The sequence below is a fragment of the Nicotiana sylvestris genome, chromosome 4 (assembly GCF_000393655.2).
Source record: "Nicotiana sylvestris chromosome 4, ASM39365v2, whole genome shotgun sequence".
NCBI lineage: Eukaryota > Viridiplantae > Streptophyta > Magnoliopsida > Solanales > Solanaceae > Nicotiana > Nicotiana sylvestris.
In genome coordinates this window covers 165,987,989-166,011,105 of record NC_091060.1, presented here as the reverse complement: position 1 = coordinate 166,011,105, position 23,117 = coordinate 165,987,989, and the positions used below count along the sequence as shown (strand labels likewise).

The 23,117-nt window shown below is 36.7% G+C and overlaps 2 protein-coding genes across 2 annotated transcripts; both read right to left on the bottom strand.

Moving 5' to 3' along the window:
* Positions 1-9,063: 9,063 nt before the first annotated feature.
* Positions 9,064-14,338, bottom strand: LOC104221151 (NEDD8-conjugating enzyme Ubc12). Its single transcript, XM_009772148.2, has 6 exons — positions 14,090-14,338; positions 12,920-13,033; positions 10,127-10,235; positions 9,826-9,904; positions 9,594-9,710; positions 9,064-9,509 (listed from the first exon to the last, which is right to left on the bottom strand). Exons 2-6 carry the CDS (start codon positions 13,026-13,028, stop codon positions 9,372-9,374), a joined length of 552 nt encoding a protein of 183 aa, XP_009770450.1. The 5' UTR covers positions 13,029-13,033; positions 14,090-14,338; the 3' UTR covers positions 9,064-9,371.
* Positions 14,339-20,761: 6,423 nt separating this feature from the next.
* On the bottom strand, positions 20,762-21,629 carry LOC138890472 (uncharacterized). Its single transcript, XM_070173860.1, has 2 exons — positions 21,401-21,629; positions 20,762-21,126 (listed from the first exon to the last, which is right to left on the bottom strand). Exons 1-2 carry the CDS (start codon positions 21,627-21,629, stop codon positions 20,762-20,764), a joined length of 594 nt encoding a protein of 197 aa, XP_070029961.1.
* Positions 21,630-23,117: the final 1,488 nt, after the last annotated feature.

The window sequence follows — 23,117 nt, the reverse complement described above, 5'->3', positions numbered from 1 at the left end:
CACCTCCATCATCAGAGTCTAACAATCTGATTCTCATATTGGCTAGCTGATGAAGCTCTTTAATCAACCCCCATCTACCTGCCTCAATATGTACTAAGCTTCCCATTGATTTACGGCTGAGAGCATCTGCCACAACATTGGCTTTACCAGGATGATACAATATCTCGACGTCGTAGTCTTTCAATAATTCAAGCCACCTACGCTGCCTCAAATTCAACTCTTTCTGCTTGAAGATGTATTGTAAACTCTTGTGATCTGTGTAGATGTCAACATGGACGCCGTATAAGTAGTGCCGCCATATCTTCAAAGCATATATTACTGCAGCCAATTCCAAATCATGGGTTGGATAATTCTTTTCATGCTTCTTCAATTGTCTTGATGCATAAGCAATCACATTCCCACGCTGCATCAATACGCACCCCAAACCTATACCTGAGGCATCACAATATACCACATAACCTTCTGTTCCTTCAGGAAGAGTGAGCACTGGTGCAGATGTCAATCGATTCTTCAACTCCTGAAAACTACGTTCACAAGTGTCAGACCACTGGAATTTGGTAGCTTTTTGTGTTAACTTAGTCAATGGTGATGATATAGAGGAAAATCCTTCTACAAACCGCCTATAATATCCTGCTAGCCCTAGGAAGCTGCGGACTTCTGATGGTGTTGTAGGTCTCGGCCAATTCTTTACTGCATCGATCTTCTGAGTGTCGACACTAATACCCTCATCAGATATCACATGGCCAAGGAATGCTACTGAGTTCAGCCAGAATTCACATTTGGAGAGCTTAGCATATAACTTACGATCCTGAAGCGTCTGTAATACTATCCGCAAGTGGCCCGCGTGTTCCGCCTCCGAACGAGAATACACTAGAATGTCATCAATGAATACAATCACGAACACATCAAGATAGGGCCTGAATATAGTATTCATGAGATCCATAAAAGCTGCTGGGGCATTTGTTAGCCCGAACGACATCACCAAGAACTCAAAGTGCCCATATCTTGTCCGGAAGGCCGTCTTTGGAATATCTTTCTCCCTAACCCTTACCTGATGATACCCTGAACGTAAATCAATCTTGGAGAAATACTTGGCACCCTGGAGTTGGTCAAACAGGTCATCAATTCTTGGAAGTGGATACTTGTTCTTTATAGTAGACTTATTCAACTGTCGATAGTCGATACACATCCGTAACGACCCGTCTTTCTTCCGCACGAATAGGACTGGTGCACCCCAAGGTGAAGTGCTAGGCCTAATAAAGCCCTTATCCAGCAAGTCCTTCAACTGCACCTTCAACTCTCGCAACTCTGCCGGGGCCATTCTGTATGGAGGAATAGAGATCGGTTGAGTGTCAGGCAACACATCAATGCTAAACTCAATCTCCCTTTCAGGAGGAAGGCCTGGGAGTTCATCTGGGAAAACATCTGGGAATTCGTTGACCACAGGGATTGATTGTAAAGTAGGCGGTTTCGCCTCCGCATCCCTAACGCGAACGAGATGATAAATGTAACCTTTTGAGATCATTTTCCTTGCCTTAAGATAGGAAATAAACCTACCTTTCGGTGTAGCAATGTTCCCTTTCCATTCAATGACGGGTTCACCCGGAAATTGGAACCTAACCATCTTCGTACGACAGTCAACATTTGCATAGCATGAGGCCAACCAGTCCATTCCCATTATCACATCAAAATCAACCATTTCTAACTCAAATAAATTTGCCGAGGTTTGACGACTACAAATCATCACAGTGCAACCTCTATATACCCTTCTAGCAATCACAGAATCTCCTATCGGAGTAGATACCGCGAGGGGTTTACTTATCAATTCAGGTTCAATGCCAAACTTATTAGCCACAAAGGGTGTAACATATGATAATGTAGATCCCGGATCAATCAACGCATATACATCATAAGAAAACACAGATATAATACCTGTAACAACATCTGGAGACGACTCGAGATCCTGTCGACCTACTAGAGCATAGGTTCGATTTTGAGCACCACTCGAACTCGGCACTGCACCTCTACCCCTACCACGACCTGTCGACTGCTGAAAACCCCGTGCTGGAGGTCGAACTGATGAGGAAGAACCAGACACAGATCCAGTCGGCTGAGCCATACCATCACCTCCTCTATTAGGACACTCCCGCATCATATGGCCAGGCTGCCCGCACGAATAGCATGCATCAGAACCTCGACGACACAGTCCAAAGTGGGCCTTGCCGCACTGATCACAATGTGGTGTTGGGGGTCTCATCTGACTAGTATCCCTGTGATGTTGCGAGCCAGATGCCCGCGAACTCTGACCTGGACCAGAATAGGATCGATCATATCGAGGCCTCTGAAACTGTGGAGGAGCACTAGCTACAGGTGGCGCCGAACTCCTCGAAAACTGTGGCCTGATGCGGCCTCTGAAGTCATCAGAATACCCTGCAAATCTCGCCCTCTTATGCTGGCCTCTATCCTGCTCCCTAACTGCCCTCTGCTGGCGCTTACGATCCTCTAGGGTCTGGGCATAAGCTTGAATACGGGAAATATCCATGCCCTCCACCAAGGAGGCTGTCGTACACTCATTTATTAGATGTGGTCCCAACCCATTCACGAACATATGCACCCTATCACTCATCTCGGCCACCATATGGGGAGCATACCTTGCCAAAGAATCAAACTGCATACTGTACTCTCGCACACTCATATTACCTTGTCTAAGGTTCAAGAACTTATCAGCTCTAGCTCGTCGTATCTCAACTGGCAAGTAGTGACGAAGAAAGGCCTCAGAAAATTCCTTCCACACAGCTGGAGGAGGGTTCGGACCCCTGGATCTCTCCCAACTATCATACCAGAGAACCGCTAAATCCCGTAACCGATAAGAAGCCAACTCTACTGCCTCTGTATCACTAACATGCATAACCCGAAGTGTACGATGAACCTGGTCAATAAAAGTCTGTGGGTCCTCCTTGGGGTCTGATCCGGTAAACACTGGAGGGTCTAAATTAATAAAATCACGAACTCTTGTACTAACTGGTTTCTCAGCAGCACCTGTATTCTGCCTCTGAGCCTGAGCAGCTACCAAGCTAGTCAATAACTGCAAAGCACTCTGCATATCCTGGTCTGGAGTGCCAGACGGAGGAACTGGAGGCGCTGGGTGCCTTCTAATATCCTCTGGAGGAGATGGAGTAGATGAGGTATGAGAGGGCATCTCACTTTGAGCCTCACTTTGTCCTGCTCTGACTTGGGGCACCTGACTGGTACCCTCTCCCGCTGCTGTATCAAGCCGTCTACTAATCGTTTGCTTCCTAGTCGAAGGCATCACTGAAAAAAACAAGGTGAATATTAGAGACGAACACTTACGACTCAACTCTACGCACGATCTAGATTCAGGAAGAAGGTAACAACCCTAGATGTCATGTAGCCTCCTGATTATAAATGTGGCGCGCTACACATCCATAATCAAGACTCTACTAGACACGGCTCATAGACAACCCCTAGGACAGACTTGCTCTGATACCAAGTTTGTCACGACCCAAACTGAAGGGCCATGACTAGCACCCGACCACACTTGCCGAGCACCAACGTACATTTCATCTAACCTTCATTATTATCTTTTAAGGCTGACGAGATCAATATAAATGGTAGACCTAGATCATGGACAACCAGCAATAAAATATGACGGCATGAACATACATAGCAGGGGATGACCAGACAATCAAGAAACTACGTATAAGGTATGAGCTACCTCGCTACTATGAAAGACTATACAACAAAAACTAGCCGACAAGGCATACCAAACTATACATGAGACGACACCTGTCTATGAGCCTCTAAAAGAACATAAGTGTTGCAACATAGCCGGAACAGGGCCCCGACATACCCATAATGTCTATAACAAAAATTGCATACCAAGACCAAGGCAAGTCCGGAGAAGGGATCTCGCCAATCACCGCTGAACTGGACAGTCTACTGTGGTGGGGGAGCTGCACCTGCCTGTCTATCAGGACCTGCAGCACGACATGCAGCGTCCACAAATAAAAGGACGTCAGTACGAATAAAGTACTGAGTATGTAAGGCAAGGAACCATAAATACGATCAGTAATGTAAGCAAGGATAGAGAATATACAACATGTAACATCTTAGTACCTCTGAGGGCTACTTACATGAAATGCATGATACATATGTATAAATACATAAACCTTTAAAGCATTCGCCTCTGTGGGCATCATTATCATCATATCGTACCCGGCCATAATAGGCTCGGTAGAATCGTACCCGGCCACGTGGAGCTCGGTAAAACCCAACTGATCAGTGGTTGCACAATAGGTGCCGTACCCGGCCAACTATAGCGTGGCTCGGTAGAGTAAAATAGATACATATATATAATGCATGCTCGACTCATGGAATCACATTCTAAACCTTTTGGAGTGACGTAAGGTCGGTATCCTCTATACACGTTATTAGGACTAACTCTTCACTATGAACCTTATAAGATTTAGGAAGTACGAACAACATTGATAACATAAGAATAAGAGAAGTAACATTAACATCAATCGTTCCATAAGAGGGAAAACAATGTAAGTACTGCTAGCTTCTAAGAGTAGAGTATCTTGGAAGCTCGTTCATTACATTATGTACAATCGGAGTCGTGCAAAAGAAGGAAAGGGATAGTCTCACATACCTTGTATATACTGCCCCAATCTCAAGCTATGCAATTGTCAAAACTCCTTAGTCTACAATAAGAGAAACGATACTATCGTTATCATTTAAGCGTCATAACTATTATGTATCGACCACAACCTATTTTACGATGAAACGGACAGCACCTCCCCTATATATATGACCTCACACCATTCAAAACAGTCACCAAACAGCCCAAACAACATCAATAATAAACATATTGAGCCTCCCAAAATAGTCCACACATAGCCTAATCACTCCATACATACGACGACCACCGTAGTCGTGTCAAACAACCTGGAAATGTTACGAATAACTATCAGCCCATAACCCTACATATATATGGTGTTTCTCCACACCCTTCCTCCTCCAAAACTCCACAAGATAGTAGTAAAATACGCAGCCCAACAACAACGCAAAACAGTCCACAAAACAATAACATTACTTCCAAGCCTTTCGATATATATTTCACAAGTTCTAGCTTCAATGGCTTAGCTGCAACTTGGATAATCTTAAATACATATAGAGTAAGAGGTTCCTTACCTTTATACAGAAAGAACAACTCCAATTTGACCTTAAATTTCCATGAAATATCCCTCCAATGCTGCCACAACAACAAAAAAGCGAAACTAGCGATCAATTAGTGTTTTTCGGCACTAGAATCACTTTAGAAGGCTTGAAATCACCTAGGATTGATATTAAGAACATGAGGGAGTATTTACAGAACATAAACCCTTTAAAACAACCTCCCACACGAGCTGAAACGACACAAAAATGAGCAACAACAAGAAGAACAAGAGACTTACTAGCGCCACAGAATTTCCGACACTTGATTTGTGTTGTTTGCCCTTTTTTGGGTCTTGAATCTTGAGAGAACCTTGAGAGGATGTTCCTAGGGTTCTAAGGTCTGAAAATAGTGAAAAGAAATGACTTAAAATGGGTTGGAGTCATCCTATATAGGTCCAAATATCTTAAACCGACTTAGTGGGCCCCATAGAGAGGTGATTGGCGCAGTCTCGCGAAAACGCGAATATCTCTCTACTCCGAGATCGTATCGATGAACGGTTTAATGCGTTGAAAACTAGACTCCTAGATATTTAATTTGGTTGGTAGATCACCCCGTAATTCCTTGTAAATTATGAGAAAATATTAGAAACATTTGACCCAATGTTTAAGTAAAATTATGAACCTAAGTTGCGACAACTTTTGTCGACTTTTGTTTCATAACTCGTTTGACTTCAAGACTTATGATACGGATATTATATGATTAAAATACCTTAATAAATGACCTCTTGAGTGTATTAAGCACCGCTAGATTACCTGAAAATACGAGTTACAACATCCTTGATTCGTTTAACTTCTAATATTGGTTAATCACCCTTATACACTCTTGTATCACTTAAGACCAATAGGATTGACTTCTTATCATCTAAAAGATAATTCCTTCTTGGATTTATGTTAACTAATATATGGCATGAACTAACACATGTGGATATGGGTTGTAACAATTTGGTCGTCCCCATTTAACCTATACTCATTTTTTTTAAAAGTTTTAACTTGCACCCACTTTTTAAACAACTTCAGTCGCAGTTCTCCTCATCCTTCTCCTCCGTCGTTTTCTTCTTCTTCTTCTTCTTCTTCTTCTTCTTCTTCTTCTTCTTCTTCTTCTTCTTCTTCTTCTTCTTCTTCTTCTTCTTCTTCTTCTTCTTCTTCCTTCTGTTGTTATTAGTGCTACTATGAAACTTCAATTCATGGGATGATTGCTATAAGTATGTTTATCAGATTATTTAAAAATAAATTATAAATAATTATGTAAGATAGTAGACAATAATTTATGAATATTTTCACGTACGGAAAGTTTAAGGTCACACCTAGTGATTCTTTTTATGATAATTCTGTTCTTTTCACGTTTATTGTTTCCAAAATTTTATGATTTAGATATTGTTGGTAATCTGATTATTTTATAGTAGTTTGATTATGATAAAACTAATGAATCATAAACTGAAAAGTTTTTACAAATGAACTAAATAACTTCAGCATTTTCTGCTGAAGTTTTTGAAATTTTTTTATGACAAAACTAATGAATCCAGGACAAAAAAATTTCAGCTTATTTAGTGTTGAAATTTTTACAAATGAACTAAATAACTTTAGCATCACAAAACTTCAGCTACTAGAATGCTTAAGTTCAGCAATTACAAATAAAAACTTCAGTAAATAGAGAACAAAACTTCAGCACTAGAATGCTTAAGTTCAACAATTACAAACAAAAACTTCAGCACACTTGGTTCAGTAATTTTTGCTACTTCAGGTCCGTCTACTAGAATGCTGAAGTTTTGCGTGATTGCCTTTGCTACTTCAGCCCCGTATGATGAAGTTACGCGAAAAAGTGGGTACGCTTGCAATTTTTTTTTGCAAAGGGCATTTGCATCTATACCCGCTTTTGGGTCATATTTTAACTTGTGCCCGCTTTGCAAAAAAAATTTGCAAGCGTACCCACTTTTTCGCGTAACTTCAGCATACGGGGCTGAAGTAGCAAAGACAATCACACAAAATTTCAGCATTCTAGTAGACAGGCCTGAAATAGCAAGTGTGTTGAACCAACTGTGCTGAAATTTTTGTTTGTAATTGCTGATCTTAAGCATAGTAGCTGAAGATTTGTTCTATATTTGCTGAAATTTTTGTTTGTAATTGCTGAACTTAAACATAGTAGCTGAAGTTTTGTTCTCTATTTGCTGAAGTTTTTGTTTGTAATTGCACTAAATAAGCTAAAAAAAATTGTCCTGGATTCATTAGTTTTGTCATTAAGCTTTTTCAAAAACTTCAGCAGAAGATGCTGAAGTTATTTAGTTCATTTATAAAAACTTCAGCACTAAATAAGCTGAAGTTTTTTTGTCCTGAATAAACTTTTTCAAAAACTTCAGCAGAAGACGCTGAAGTTATTTAGTTCATTTTGTAAAAACTTCAACTTTTTTCCTAGATTCATTAGTTTTGTCATAAAGCTTTTTCAAAAATTTCAACAGAAGATGCTGAAGTTATTTAGTTCATTTGAAAAACTTCAACACTAAATAAGCTGAAGTTTTTGAAAAAGGTTTCTAACATACTAGATAAATAATCAGATTGCCAACAGTATCTAAATCACAAATTTGGGAGAAATTCAAAAATAGCCAGATTTACAACTGGTTTTTCAAAAATAGCCCAATTTTAAAAGTAATCAAAATTTAGCCACTTTTCATGTAAAGATAAATTTGAGCGATAACACTGTTCAAAACCCGAAAAATACGCCAGTATATTATACTGGAGTTCCAGGATAAGTATGCTGGAACTCCAGCATAAGTACACTAGAATTCCAGCATAATATACTGGAGTTCCAGCAAGTATAATTGTCCAGTATAATATACTGGAGTTTGGAGCACCGGTGCTCCAGTCTCCAGTATATTATACTGGAGTCAGCAAAGTATACCGGTCCAACATAATATGCTGGAGTTCATACACAGGTGCACCGAACTCCAGTATATTATGCTGAACCGGTCTCTGTTACAGCAAAATAGTGGCTATTTTTCATTGACTTCATAAACACTGGCTATTTTTGAATGACCAGCCCGAAAATTGGCTATATCGTGCTATTTTTACCATAAATTTTGGAAACAATAAACGTGAAAAAAAACAAAATTATCATTGTCTACTAACTTACGTACGTGGAAATATTCACAAATTATTATCTACTAACTTACGTAATTATTTATAATTTGTTTTTAAATAATCTGATAAACATATTTATGATAATCATCCCATGAACTGAAGTTTTATAGCAGCACCAACAACAACAGAAGAAAGAAGAAGAAGAATAAAACGAAGGAGGAGGAGAAAGGGGGCTGAAGTTATTTAAAAAATGGGTACAAAAAAAAAATAAAAAATAAATGAATATAGGTTATTGGTCGTCCCATACAATTTTTACCACTAAATACGATCTTAGTCCAAAGGCCGAGAAAGGTATTCTTCAGTGTCCAAAGTTTAATATAAGTAAAATTAACCTGCCTTGGCCATGTTATCACTATTCTCGGATAAATTTGGGCAATTACACATTTAGCCAGCAGACCAAAAATAATTACATTCGTTGACCAACATTCAAAAAATATATATATAATATGTATATTTATATATTAATATACAAAAATACACAATTTGCCGACTATTATTTTTTTGGAGTGGCTATATAATGCAATTTCCCAATAATTTTCCCGTTTTGACATCAAACCCCTGATAAAACAAGACTAATAGACTACCTACAACACAAAACACACAGCCCTAGTAATAACTCAAGAAATCTAATAAAAAAAACTGTTTTCCTTTTTTTGGGATCATGTCTACCTTGGAAAAAAGTAGTTGAACTAATAAGATAATTATCATGCTTGAATCTCCCATAGAATAAAAATTTCAGATTGTACACAAGTTAATCCAAAACATAGGTCTACACCATTGGTCTAACGCAATAAACTTGTCCAAAAACAAATTGCAAAGTTTACACTTGGCATACAGAATTTTTTTCTGGTCCGAGTTACATATATTTTAAGACATTTGAACCCATATTCTGTTGCAGAAAGACCACCTGAAATGATTTTGCACCCAAACTTTACAGAGTCCCAGAGTCCTCAAACTTCCACCATCAGCTTCTTCAATCAGTTGATTCAGAAGCAAAGACGTTACATACAGCGAGGAAAGAACGTTTGCCCAACATAGCCTCCATGCATTGCCCTTCTAACGTTGGACTCGAACAACTTTGGGTTGTCTCTTAATACAGCAGCTGCGTCATGATTGAGGGGATCCTCGTGATTCGGCTCCTGCAGAATATCACAAGTTCTAACTGCTAAATACTTTATATGAGTGACAGTGAAGTATCTTTATATCGAGATTAAGAAAAATACCGTGAACAGATGATATAAGCCATAGATAATGGTGTTAATGTTGAGCACAGGTTTCCAGTCTTCTCGAAGAATGTTGAGACACACATTTCCTTCTAAGTCAATATTAGGGTGGTAAACCTGCAAAAAAAAAAAAGAAAAAAAAAGAGGGCATTACAGTGATAACGGTAAGCTGTCCAAGAATAGACACAGTCTAGTAAGAAAATAAACAAGATAAGTATAACCAGTTACCCACCTTTGTCTTGCACTTAACCTTTGGGGCTTCATGAGGATACATTGGAGAAATACTGAATGAGAACGTAAATGTGCCACCCCTATATACAGGCAACAAAGAACAAATAATCAATAACATCATCACAGAAAGCTAATTTAAATTCACCAACATGCCCTGTTAATAAGAAAGCAGAAAGGCGTGAATAAAGTTAAAATAGCAAGACAGGAATTACTTCTTGAAAGTAAGAAACTTGAAGAATGAATGGTCTACAAAATTACTTGCACATCTTTTTGATAGGTAAGTTTGTAACAAAATTACTTACATATAATATCCTTCATCAGGCCGAATGGTGACTTCAAAGTTCATGAGGTCATCTTTTCCATTGGGAAATGATATGCTACATGTTTTCGGTAGATTTAGCTCACTTATATCTACAAGAAACAAGATACAAAGGTTTACTCATCATAATCTAGATGCAAAAAAATGACAGAAGATAGCAGAAAGTATGAGCTAGAGAAAATAAATGCATAGAAGTTAGGACAAAGAGATGCATCATACAAGTAGTTAAAGAATCCCTTTCAGATAGCTGCTAGCAAGTGAGGTTTTTTCAAGAGATTCTCCAATTCCTAAGAGGAGTCATTCAGTGATAAAAGGAAATAGAATAATAAATTTTCATGCTATAGTCTCGCATCAAGCAACAAAATATCTCTCTCGTGCACATATGTAATAGTCACAGCACACAGAAGACAGCAGTATGATTGAAAACTCGGATATAAAAAAGGTTCTGAAAAAATCAACACTTTGTCTCTAAGGATGAACCAGAGAAACAAAACAGTAGAAGAAAGATAGAAAATGGATTTAACCTCTGCTGTAATATATGGGAAATTTCTGGATAACCATGATTGATGTACGTGATATTAAGATGGCATCTTAAAAGTTAAAACTTTGCAGTGTGTTTAGCTGCTAAAGAGTGAGGGGGAAGAAGAAACTATGTCTATTCACTTGACAGTTTCTAAAAGAAAAACTTTGAGGTGGGCAACAAGATATCTTTGTAGACTTAATTCAACTTCTCAAATTTTTTACACCTAATTCAGATTTTCAAAATTTTATATTTATTTCATATCAAAATATGGAAAAACAGGGAAGGCAAATTTGTTGCAAAGAAAGAGGGATCAGCTTATGTGGAAGGTGTTACTTGTGCAAGGAAAATGGCGAGACAGTGAGTCATCTTCTATTACATTGCAAATTCGTACAGCAAATTCGGTGTAAGTTTCTTAACTTGTATGGATTCAATGGGTGATGCCAGCAAAGGTGAAACAAATGCTAAGCAGCTGGCAAAGTCAGAGGATGAACAAAGTGAAAAAGAAGAATTGGGGGCCTATTCCTTTATGTATATTTTGGAATGTTTGGCTCAGAGGGAACAGAAGATGTTTTGAGGAGAAGGAAGAGAACATTGTGTAGCTGAAGAACAGAAGCATTCTAAGTTTAGAAATTTGCTGATTTCTCTAATGATCTTGATGTAATGCTGGAGTTTCTGGTGTCTTTCCTATCTAGAGCTTTGTACTTTGTCTTTGTACCAGCTTGGTACTGAAAAGGGCAGCCCGGTACACGAAGCATCCCGCATTTACGCAGGATCCGGGGAAGGGCCGCACCCCAAGGGGTGTGATGTAGGCATGTCACCTTAATGCAAGCATCAATGGCTAATTCCATGACTCAAACATGTGACCCATATGTCACGGGGAGTAGCTTGGTACTGAGTTCTTATCAATAATACCTTTACTTATCAAAAGAAAAAAAGAAGAAACAGCGAAGGCACTGGTAAGTCCACCCCATCTTTATTACTGATCGGCGCTTCTATTTGTACCAACCCTCCTCGACCTCCTACCTTTTGCCTGTTTGATCAGGGAGGTACCTCATGAATGTGGTAAGAGGGTGTGACACACAGTGGATTTGATTCTACAAGTTTGGCAAGTAATAGGATGGGCCTGTAATGTTGTTGATTTTAACACCCTTGAATTAAGATGGAGAAGAACAGCATGAGGCAATAGTGGGAAGAGGATCAATGGAGAAAACAGGAGGACGACAAATCCAATCCCACTTGAACAAAAAATCAAGCAAAATCAACTGAAGACGTAAGAACTCAGCGCTGTTTCCATGAACTGATAGCCACCTACACTCCCTCCATGCCTGAGAGATTTTTCAAGTACTTCCAACACACAGTTTTTCATTTAGTTATTCATTGTGCATATACTTTCCGTAGTTCTTGAGACAAGTTATATGGAAGAAGAACGATTTAGTTTCCAAGAAAATATACATCACAAACATAAACCTTTTCAATAATTCTTAAGACCTATATCTTACTTTCTCCTTATTGGGTGCCAAAACCTTAGCAATAATTCTATCCTACCTGGATGTTTACTCTAAAACCATCACTTGGAACAAAGAGGCCCGTAAAGTTACTATAATATGGCCTGGAAGGAATACTTCCATAAGAATGTGGAGATCCAAGATCACTCATAGGTAAACAGGGTTTTGGAGCTCCTCCAACAAAAAAACAATGTACTACATTTGGCAACAAGGTGAACCGGAAAGAAGAAAGGAAACAGCTTGATTATTATTTTCTTGCCATCAGTCCAGTTACGACTCGATGTGCAAGTGAAAGTCATACTCAAAAGCTTGGGGATAGATTACTTCCTCCATTCAGTCCAATCTCAGGTTGGTAAAAAGAGTTGATGTGGTCTCAAGTCTCAACCAACCGAAAAGGAAAATGCAATCTAAGCCTTTTTTAAAAGTAAATGTACACTAACCCGTGTCATGTAATTTCCCCTCTTTCTTGCGTTCCACTTTTCAGTCCAACCAAGACAATCTAAGACTACTTCATGATATCTAGTTATCGAGTTGTCATGCAAGAAGCACGTAGTAAAATTATCTCACAAGATGCAAAATGGTTAAATCACTAGTTAACCTGTTAAAACTCAGGATATCTCACCAATAGAGGGCTATTGGTGACCAATCTGTCGTGCATAAAGCACTCACTAGAAACAACTTGCAAGATGCTAAATGGTTAAAGCACTAGTTAACTTAAAAGTTCAAGAGAAATAGAAAAAGAAACCACCTTTGTGAAGACGCAACTCTCCTGCACTTTGTTTCTTGACTGGTGGCTTTCCATTTGCATTCTCAGCTTGTTCTCTCTGCTTTTCTTTTACTTTAAACAACTTAATCATGGTCCCTACAAGAGAAAAAACATATAACATAACCGGAGCACGAAAGACCATTCAAAGTGCATGAAACTGTTTTCCCATCTTTTTTTCTTTTCTAACAACAATAACAACTTACAAACAAATAAAATTTGCTGCAGTTATATCAATAAAGACCGGAATATCATTTCTTTCCGTAACTTATAAAGATTTCAGGAGCACCTTCTGAATTGTGAAAATGGGTCTTCTGAACAATATTTACCTTAAAGTAAAAGAACAAAGAATGGTTCATTTTTTGTATTCTTAACTCTCAAGGTCACCTATTTATCCACTGGTAATTGGTAAAATTATTTAACCATACTACTCCTATTCAGTAAGAATTATCCTATTGATTTTAGCACAGGTAGGCTTGACAGAAGGACCTGTAACCAACTCTGGTCTATGAAAAAATGTCACATATACAAACAACTAGGCCTCAACCCCAAGAAAGTCGGGGTCGGCTATAGGAATCCTCCCAGACCATGTTGTCCCATTAAAGCTCATCTTATACCAATATCATACAAAATAAAAAAATGTCAAAAATCAAAAGAAAAATTAAGTTATATCGAACATCTTCATATTTGGGTACACATACAGCATAATTTTTTGACAAATAGTAAAACACCCATAAAAAAACTAACCAACATCTAAATATTTTAAAACCTAGCAGAACAAGCTATGACCCAAGTCAAAGACTCAAAACTTTAAGCTAATCAATAAGCAAATAGTCTTTGGAAAGTTAAATTGAAACAAACCCAGAAAATACTAACTATAATACAAGAAGAACAAACAGGAAAAACAATTAGCTCAGGTCAAAAGCACAATCAAGAACCAGAATTCATTGATAAAAAAAAAAAACTTGAAAACTCGTTGAAATAATCAGCAAAATAAAGGGTTTCCAAAAGATAAAAGCAACTGACAGTAAAATGGATCGATTATGCGATCTGGAAAAAAACAATCAAAGCATCAGAAAATCACTGAATCTACAAAAGGGTGTTATAACTATAAGTACATAAAAATAAAAATTATGCAAAAATAAAAAATGAAACCTGCTTAAGTGAGAAGGTACAAAAGAGCTGAAGAAAAAAGAGGATTTGTGTGATCTCAGGTTATCGTGAGAGGCAGCAAATGGGTTCTTTTCTTCTCTCTTATCGAATTGATGAGAGAGAATCTGAAGAAAGAAATACCCTGGACGCTAGTCCACCTTTTTATATTTCATTCTTGAACCACAATATAATTACCTCTTCTACAATAGTCAATGCATTCAACTTTTTCGGTTTTTGACAAAAATCATACTTAAATTATAGTTCAAAGCAACGTACATCCTTGTCTTATCCTAGTAAACAAAAATCATCCTTATACTATTTAAAAAGTTGCAAGAATCATCCTTTCGTTAAATTTTATCACAAAAACTAACAATATCATCAAAAGACCATGTCCATCGCGTGCCTTTTCCCCTCAATTTTCCAATATTGTCCTTCCTACCCGATCATCTTCCACCTTTGCCAAAAAGGACTAAGACTTCAAAACTAGAAGTTTCTTTTCATATGAACTTCACATCCAACTGGTATGATAGTTGGAACTCTCCGATCTCATGCTATACTATTTCTTGCTACCTTCCTTTTGGAGAGGAAAGTGCAAAGCCTTTAAAAATAGTGGAAGAGTTTTGACTTTCTAAGCAGCATCATGTATTTCAATGCACGTACGGTAGATTTTGATATTCTATCTTTAATTTGAGGTGATGATGCAAGGTTTGTTTTTAAAATGTGACTCCAACTTCGGTTTAGCTCAACTATTGTGAAACCACTCACTCCGACAAATGGAAGAGAACTAATCTAGTTTCTGACTTTCAGGTTCTTAATTTAGAGCTAGAACCTTTTAATTTTTCTCATTTATAGGTAGACTAATAAAACTGACACAAAGAGAATCGACACCCTCATCAAAGCCCGACACAAATATAAGATTTTACATGATCATAATGCACTTCCACCTCAAGGTCGTGCCAATCTCTTGTTATCATCTGCTTGTTATAAGAAGACAACTTAAGGAGAAGTTATTTCAGTGTAGGCCATTTTTGTTCATTAAATAGCAGCAACTTTAAAGAAGAAATAAGCAGCACCTAGTTTATCCTGCTAGTTTTCTTGAAGAAGAAAAATAAGAAGAAAGGGAGGAAACAAAAATTAAGAAGGAAAAAGAAAACGGTCAGCACGTTCTTGGAAAAGTCGATTGGGCAGGAGAGACAATATTGAAAAATTGAGGGGAAAAGGCACGTGATGGACATGGTCTTTTGACGATGCTGTTAGTTTTTGTGATAAAATTTAATGGAAGGATGATTCTTGCAACTTTTTAAATAGTATAAGGATGATTTTTGTTTACTAGGATAAGACAAGGATGTACCCTTGGTTTGAACCATAGTTTAAGGATGATTTTTGCCAAAAACTCCAACTTTTCCATAAAAGGTATATATGTAAATTTTTATTTGCTTTGAAAAAAAAGGATATATTATTTTTTCATAAATAATATGTCTATATAAAAACAATTTATTTTCTCTTTCCCAATCTATATGACGCAAACAAATTATTCTTTTATTGCAATATTTTTATATGCTTTTTATGTACAACAACAACGATCCAGTAAAATCTCATTAGTAAGGTCTAGGGAAGGTTGTGTGTACGCAGACTTTACCCCTGCCCCGCGAGACTAGAAAGGTTGTTTCCGAAAGACCCTCAACTCAAGAAGACGAAAAGAGACAATAACAGTACCATCAACAGATACCAAAAAATAACGGCATCATGAAACCCAGAAGATAGATTGCAAAGCAAAAGCGATAGCGATTAAATAGACCCGACACTATGAAAAACGAAAGAGTAGTAAGACACAACATTAACCACTAGCAGTCTCAGACAAAAATACTATCAGACTAGCCTCACAAAGGTACGAAAGTAGGAAAAGACTCAACTACCTCCTAACATACAACCCAAATACTCGACCTTCACTGCTTCCTATGAAGGGCCATATCCTCGGAAATCTGAAGCATTTTTCATATGTTTTTTTTAAGTATTTTTAATTATTAATTATTATAACTTATAGTACTTTTTATGTAATTTCTAAATATGTAAATTTTATTTCAAAAACTAAAATTTTTTATGTCCAAATACTCGATCAAAATTAAGAAATTTGAATCTCGAAAAATAAAAAGTATCAAATAAATTTTGAGTAATTAATGGCAAAAGTTCAAATTTGTTCTCGTACTATTCAAAATTATTCAATTTTGTCCAATGTTGCATTTTTAATTCATTTATACCATTATTTTGCCATTATCATTAACATAGTTTCAATAATAGATGAGTGCACTCCACATGTTCAATTTTATTTTTTGATAAAAAGGTATAAATTTACCCCTTAACTTTTTCATTATGTTTTAAAATTACTTTCAAGTTGGAGCTTTGTTAGGTATCAATGAAAAAATAAAACTTTTTTCTAATTGCAGGATAATATTAATTAGACCAAAATTTTTAACGAGTGATAAAGTTAATCAATTTCAGATAGTATATCGCCAAATTTGATCATTTTCATCTTAATCAAGTGTTTTAATATTAAAATAAATAAGAAGTGCGCTAAGAGAGGACAAAATGTACATAACGTTTCAACGTGATAATTTTTTCAACTCTCCCAAATAAATAAAAGTTCAAGTTTCCCTGTGACAAGTGCAATTTTTTAAAAGAGAGAATCGATTCCATACTCCTCTTCTTTATTCCAAAAAATAAAATACACAAGTGAAAAGGATGTTAGCCCGAGAAGTAATATAATAATCCTAGTTCTCTCGTCCAATTTGTTACGTTCTTATATTTCGGCCTCATTTTCCGCAAATTATAGCTAAAAGAAACTGTTCGTATGATCACATATTATAGTGTCATGCTTTTGTAAACGCTCTACTACCCTATTTCTTTTTCGTGACGGTTGGGATTATATTCTATTGAAATTTGAAAATAGTATTTCTATTTTACAAGATAGAGGGAATGTTTGTGTATACACTATTTGTTTAACCCAAAATATAGTTTTTAAGGTCAAAGCAATAATTTTTATGACGGGCGACAAGTAACCAATTCAATCTGAAAGATATAAATTTTCGTTAATACAACGTGATATAGAAGTGAAAATAAATTCAATAACAGATAATATAATAAAAATAAAGCGGAGAAGAAATAATTCTTATTGGATGATACTTGGTAGGATAATGAACCGAACAGAGCTTGAAGAGCCGAACTATGGCTAACTTGGGAGCAAGATGCTATGAATTACAATATATAGAATTGTAGAGAAGATAATCAGATGATTACAATAGTTATAAGAGGGTGTTTGGCTAAGCTTATAGGCTGGTCAAACTAGCTTATAAACAATTTTCGGCTTATCTACGCGTTTGGTAAAATTAAAAGTGTTTATAAGTCAAAAAAATAAGCTAAAAGACATAAGCTGGTTATCCCCAGCTTATGAATTTTTAGCTTATAAGTACTTTAAGTTTGACCAAGATTTTTACTATTTTATCCTTAAAATATTCTTTTTTAGAACAAAACTCTTACATCGATGCTCACTGCCTCAAGTATTGTTTCAACCCTCCCCCCTCCGCGCCTCTTCAAGTCTGCAATTCTCATTGACTATTTAAGATAAACAAATTCTCAATTCCTTTGCATATTTGTATCTATGTGATTGTGTATTAATTTTTGAACTGTATGTAATAAATGAGGACATATCAAATTTTTGATGTATTGCTTTCTAAGTGTTGTGGTGATGAAGACAGTGTTTGTTTCTCTTCAAATATTTATTTAGGTTTATTTTTTACTTCGAAACTTTTGTCAATTTATTAATTATTATAACTTATGATTATATGCTTATCATAAAATAAATTTTATTTATTATAAAAGTTTTCTTATCTAAGCACAGTTGTATTTAAACTAAAATGACAAATAGAATATTTTGTATTTGAATCGATCTGGAATCTAAAATTTTGAAGAAATTATGCCCTTATAATGTGTAAATAATTCTAATGTTATTTAAGTTATTTTAACAGAAAAAAAGCTTATCAGCACTTTTTTCTCAAATACTGCAGCAACTTATTATCAATTTCAACACTTGTATTCAAACATGTAACTGCTTATTTATTAAATCAGTTTCAGAACTTAAAATTATTTTTCAACACCTAATGCTTATCAGCTACTTCAAATCAGCTAATCCAAACGGGTTCAAAGTGTGTCTATTTATAGGCTAGATCTAAGTAACCATTCTCCTTGAATTATGGGTCCATTATGAGTATTTACTTAATCCATCTATTACTTCTGGAAGACTTGTCATATATTAGTAAATGCTTGAATTCTGTAACTGATGAATTAATTATGTAAATGATGAGTTAATTCCGTAACTGATGAGTCAATCACGTGTATGTTGAGTCAATCTCGTACCTGTTGAGTCAATCACTTGCATGTTGAGTCAATCTCGTACCTGTTGAGTTAATTTCGTAATTGATTGTCTTGTTCTGCCTGTTACAATCATTTATTGCATTTATTGTACGTTACATAATTGATTTGTAACTGATGGCGTTATAATGGTAAATCTCATGTAATCCGGGATTAACTGATTTTTCCTTATTTGTAATTAAGAGCTATTCTCCCGTACATGATTCAGGGCTATTCTATGATGATTAGCGTCGAGGCTAACATATACGGTATGAGTATGTTCGACCTCGAGGGTATTTCAAATATCATCTTTATATGTCATTCTTCACCGTTCTCGTAATTTTGTTTATACGTGTCGCCATTTAATAGACCGACGTGGCGAGTTTATTTTTTACTAATACAGATAGTCCCTCTACTTTTCGGTTATTCACTATGATGTAATTGGGAAGTGGAGGATTTTATCTTTTCCACCCTTATCTCTGCATCATTAAAAACCTTGTCGGAAAATTCAATAGGGACAAAAACCAGGCGAAGAAAAAAAAGTGTGCAGAACTTAGGAATTCAAATGACAACTCCACCACTTATTTTTCTTTTGTCAATGATCGGTTGGTACTGAAAAAGTATCACTACCACAAAAAGTTTGATCTCGAATTTTTAATATTTATCCGAAAGTTTAATATTTGAGTTTTGACTCTTGGGCTTTTAGTTGTACCCAAAACTTTTATGACCTCACAGCCTTAGAGACCGGGAAACTTAAGAACTAGGAAATTTGTACTTCTGATTTTGATAAAGTCAAGGAATTAATGCATCTGGTTAACTTTACGATCTGGACATCCAATCGTTAGCTATTTGATTGGATGACTTTAGAAGAAGAGTACTATGAAAACTGATATGGAGAGTGTCCCTGCACGTCTTCCAAAGAAAGGATTTGACAGGGGGAGGAAAGAGCTTTCCAATGATAGTCAGAGTAGTTCTCGAACCAATCCCTAGCCTACTCAGTTTCGTCTCCAAGTTAGATGATATTTCCTATAACATGGATGATGACAGAGAAAATTCTCTAATTTGAGAAAGATATAAGTACTGCAAATTTAAGTACTGTAATCACGCTTGTCGAGATATTATTTAATACTGTAGTAAATTTATCCGAGCACTAATTTTTTTTGGCAGGATAAGAAGTAATATGAGTGCTCATATTTAGTCTTATAGACTTGAAATATATATATTTGGATGCATCATTTCTATGCGATATCTTAAAGTTGCACCATTGGGTATCTGACTTTTAAATAAAAGAAGGTCTTTTTATTTTTTTTTACGCAATGAAGAGGACGTCTTCTTTTCATTCAAGCATAAAACATGATCGACTAATCCGAGTAGACTTTTAGTCTGAGAGAGTATTAATCCCAATAGAATTTATAAGAGTATTGATCTCGGTAAGTCATTGAGTCTAAGGGAATATCAATCCCGAATAAATGGGTATCTTAGTAGATTGTCCCAAAGAGACATTTAATCTAATTGGATATTGAATCTGAATTGGAGTATATGACATGCTTCCAAGCAGGGAGGGACACATGTCCGAAATAATATTTGACATTTTTATTAATATATATGGAATAATCTATCCGAATCATAATACAATCAGCCGTTAAGAAAGACTTATATATTTAACTTGAATGGTCGTTGTTGGACTGAATATATGTCACATGTTTGTTCAAAGTAAACTTTATTATGGTGGCATATTTGCATATATTTATCTTGACTTGGATATAAAACTCTCATTCTTTATCATGGGATTCTTGAATCTGACATGGAGTTCTTGATTTTTTTTGTGTACATGTAGTATATGAACTTTTGAAGAATTGATTCAACACTATTTGAAGTGTTTATGCTTGATATGACCAAGACAACTAACTGAGTTGAGATGCAACAACAACCAGTAGAATCCCACTAGTGAGGTCTGAGGAGGGTAGAGTGTACACAACCCTTATCCCTACCCCAAGGGATAGGGAGACTATTTTTGAGAGACCCTCAACTCAATAGACGAGCCAATAATATTAGAAAAGAACAAAAGAATAAATTTGTAATAACAAAAGAAACCCGAAAAACAATACTCAACAATCGAACAAGACAACAAATTAGTGGAAGGGTAATATCCCAATACTATTGCAAAAGGAGAAAAATAGTATGGACACAACATAACCCGCTAGCAGTCCTAAACAAAACTCTATCAGACTAACCAGTACAAAGAAGGGAGAAAAAAATGATTGACTACCCCTAATCTACAATTCTAATGCTCGACCTACAAGCGTTCCTATCAAGAGCTATGTACTCGGAAATCTGAAGCCGCGCCATGTCCTGCCTGATCACTTTGCCCCAATACTTTTTAGGCCGCCCTCTACCTCTTCTCGTACCTGCCAAAGCCAACCATTCACACCTCATAACCGGGGCATCAGGGCTTCTCCTCCTCACCTGATCGAACCATCTAAGCCTCGCTTCCCACATCTTGTAGTCCATGGGAGTAATACCAACCCTCTCCGAAATATCTTTATTCCTAATCTTATCCAGCCTCATGTGCCCACACATCCACCTCAACATCCTTATCTCGGCTACTTTTATCTTATGGATATGTGCATTCTTGACTGGACAACACTCAGCCCCATACAACATAGCCAGTCTAATCACCGCTCTATAGAACTTATCTTTAAGTTTTGTTGGCACATTCTTGTCACACAGGATTCTAGACGCTAACCTCTTTCATCCACCCCACCCCAATATGGTGTGTGATATCCTCGTCGATCTCCTAATTTCCCTGGATAATTGACCCTATATACTTGAAACTTTCTCTCTTGGCGATGACTTGTGAGGTCGAGCCTCACTTCCACGTCCGCTTCCCCCTCATGCCACTAAACTTACACTCCATATATTCTATCTTAGTCTTATTCAACTTGAAACCTTTAGACTCCAGGGTTTGTTTCCATACCTCCGGCCTCTCATCAATGCCACCACGCGTCACATCGATTATAACTATACCATCAGCGAACAACATACACCATGACACCTCCCCTTGAATATAATGTGTTAAAGCGTCTATCGCTAGGGCAAATAAGAACGGGCTGAGCGTCGATCCTTGGTGCAACCCCATAACCACCGGAAAAGGCTCTAAGTCACCCTCATAGTCTTAACCTGAGTCTTAGCTCCATCATACATATCCTTTATCGCTCTAATGTAAGATACCGACACACTTTTCACCTCCATGAATCTCTAAAGAACATCCCTACGAACCTTATCATACACCTTCTCTAAGTTAATAAACACCATGTGCAAATCCCTCTTCATATCCCTGTATTGTTCTACCAACCTCATGATAAGATGGATAGCTTCCGTAGTAGAATGACCCAGCATGAACCCAAGTTGGTTCTCTGATATAGACACTACCCTCCTAACCCTCCCTTCCATCACCCTCTCCCAAACTTCCATGGTATGACTCAGTAACTTGATGCCTTTATAGTTATTACAGTTCTGGATGTCACGTTTATTCTTGTACAATGAAATTATCGTACTCCAACTCCACTCATCTAGCATCCTCTTCGTCCTGAAAATAATATTAAACTAATGTCAGAGTACTCTTAGAAATTCAATCTCCCAAGGCAATCGACTGTTTGTATCACTTCTTATAATGTCAGGTCAAATTGACTAACCTTCAAGTATAAGTAATCTCCCTAGTGTTCGAGTTTTGACGTATGAGAACTCAAACATTGGAATCATAATTTGACAGTTCCCGATAGGATAGCTAGTTTCGATGTTAATGGACTTTCAAATGGTCCAGTTCCAACATAGGGATGACACCAGAGCTCTTTTTATTGAATATTTTTTATTATGGTGGGGAACTACATAGGTTCCAAAATATTGTCGAGGATCATGTCATATCTTGATTTGAGTTAGTCATATTGACTTTGATGAGTTCTCGATTTAAAGCCTCATTACCGAAGTAATTTTCACTGCTCTCTTTATAAATTTTTAGTATCATATATTCTGGTTGTCTGGGTCCTTGTGGAATTTTAGCTTTGAGACCCTTGAATATTCTCAAATATAATTCTTCTTCAACAAGGCAGTGCCAGATGAGACACACTCATAGTTGTTGAGTGCATGCTTGTCTTTGGGTAAAGTCCCATTCTTTATATTCTTGAATTAAGATTGCATTTACCGAGACCTCCGAGACAATTTGGTATACCAACAACCATCCTTCTCTTCGAAATTTTGAAAGCAATGATGGGCTGATGTTAGATAGGGAGTCCGAGTAATTCAATTTTACGGTCTAAACTGATCTTTCAAAGTTTTGTAACTTTATCTTTTATTATTTGACTCCAATTTCTCGTTTTTATTGACCAGATTATACCGCAAGTCAATATTGAGAGTATATACCATTACCTCCGGTGGTATACCTGTTATGTTAGCATAGGGGAATAAAAACAATTTGCTTTAGCACGTAAAAGTTCAATCAAATTACCTTTAAATCCGGTATAGAGTCTCGACCAACATAAAACTTCCTATTTGGGAAGTCAATAATAGTTTCTAATTCTTCAGCATCTGAGCTCATGGCTTCTGATTCTTTCGGTTCAATGATATTTTT

Excerpts from the sequence above, each read along its gene's own strand:
- LOC104221151 (XM_009772148.2), bottom strand. The coding sequence starts at position 13,028 with ATGATTAAGTTGTTTAAAGTAAAAGAAAAGCAGAGAGAACAAGCTGAG. Across the intron at positions 9,905-10,126 it reads CCTGATGAAGGATATTATAT|GGGTGGCACATTTACGTTCT; the intron begins GTAAGTAATTTT and ends GCCTGTATATAG. Across the intron at positions 9,510-9,593 it reads GCTTATATCATCTGTTCACG|GAGCCGAATCACGAGGATCC; the intron begins GTATTTTTCTTA and ends GATATTCTGCAG.
- LOC138890472 (XM_070173860.1), bottom strand. The coding sequence starts at position 21,629 with ATGGGGTTGCACCAAGGATCGACGCTCAGCCCGTTCTTATTTGCCCTA. Across the intron at positions 21,127-21,400 it reads TAAGATAGAATATATGGAGT|TCAAGAATGCACATATCCAT; the intron begins GTAAGTTTAGTG and ends AGTGTTGTCCAG.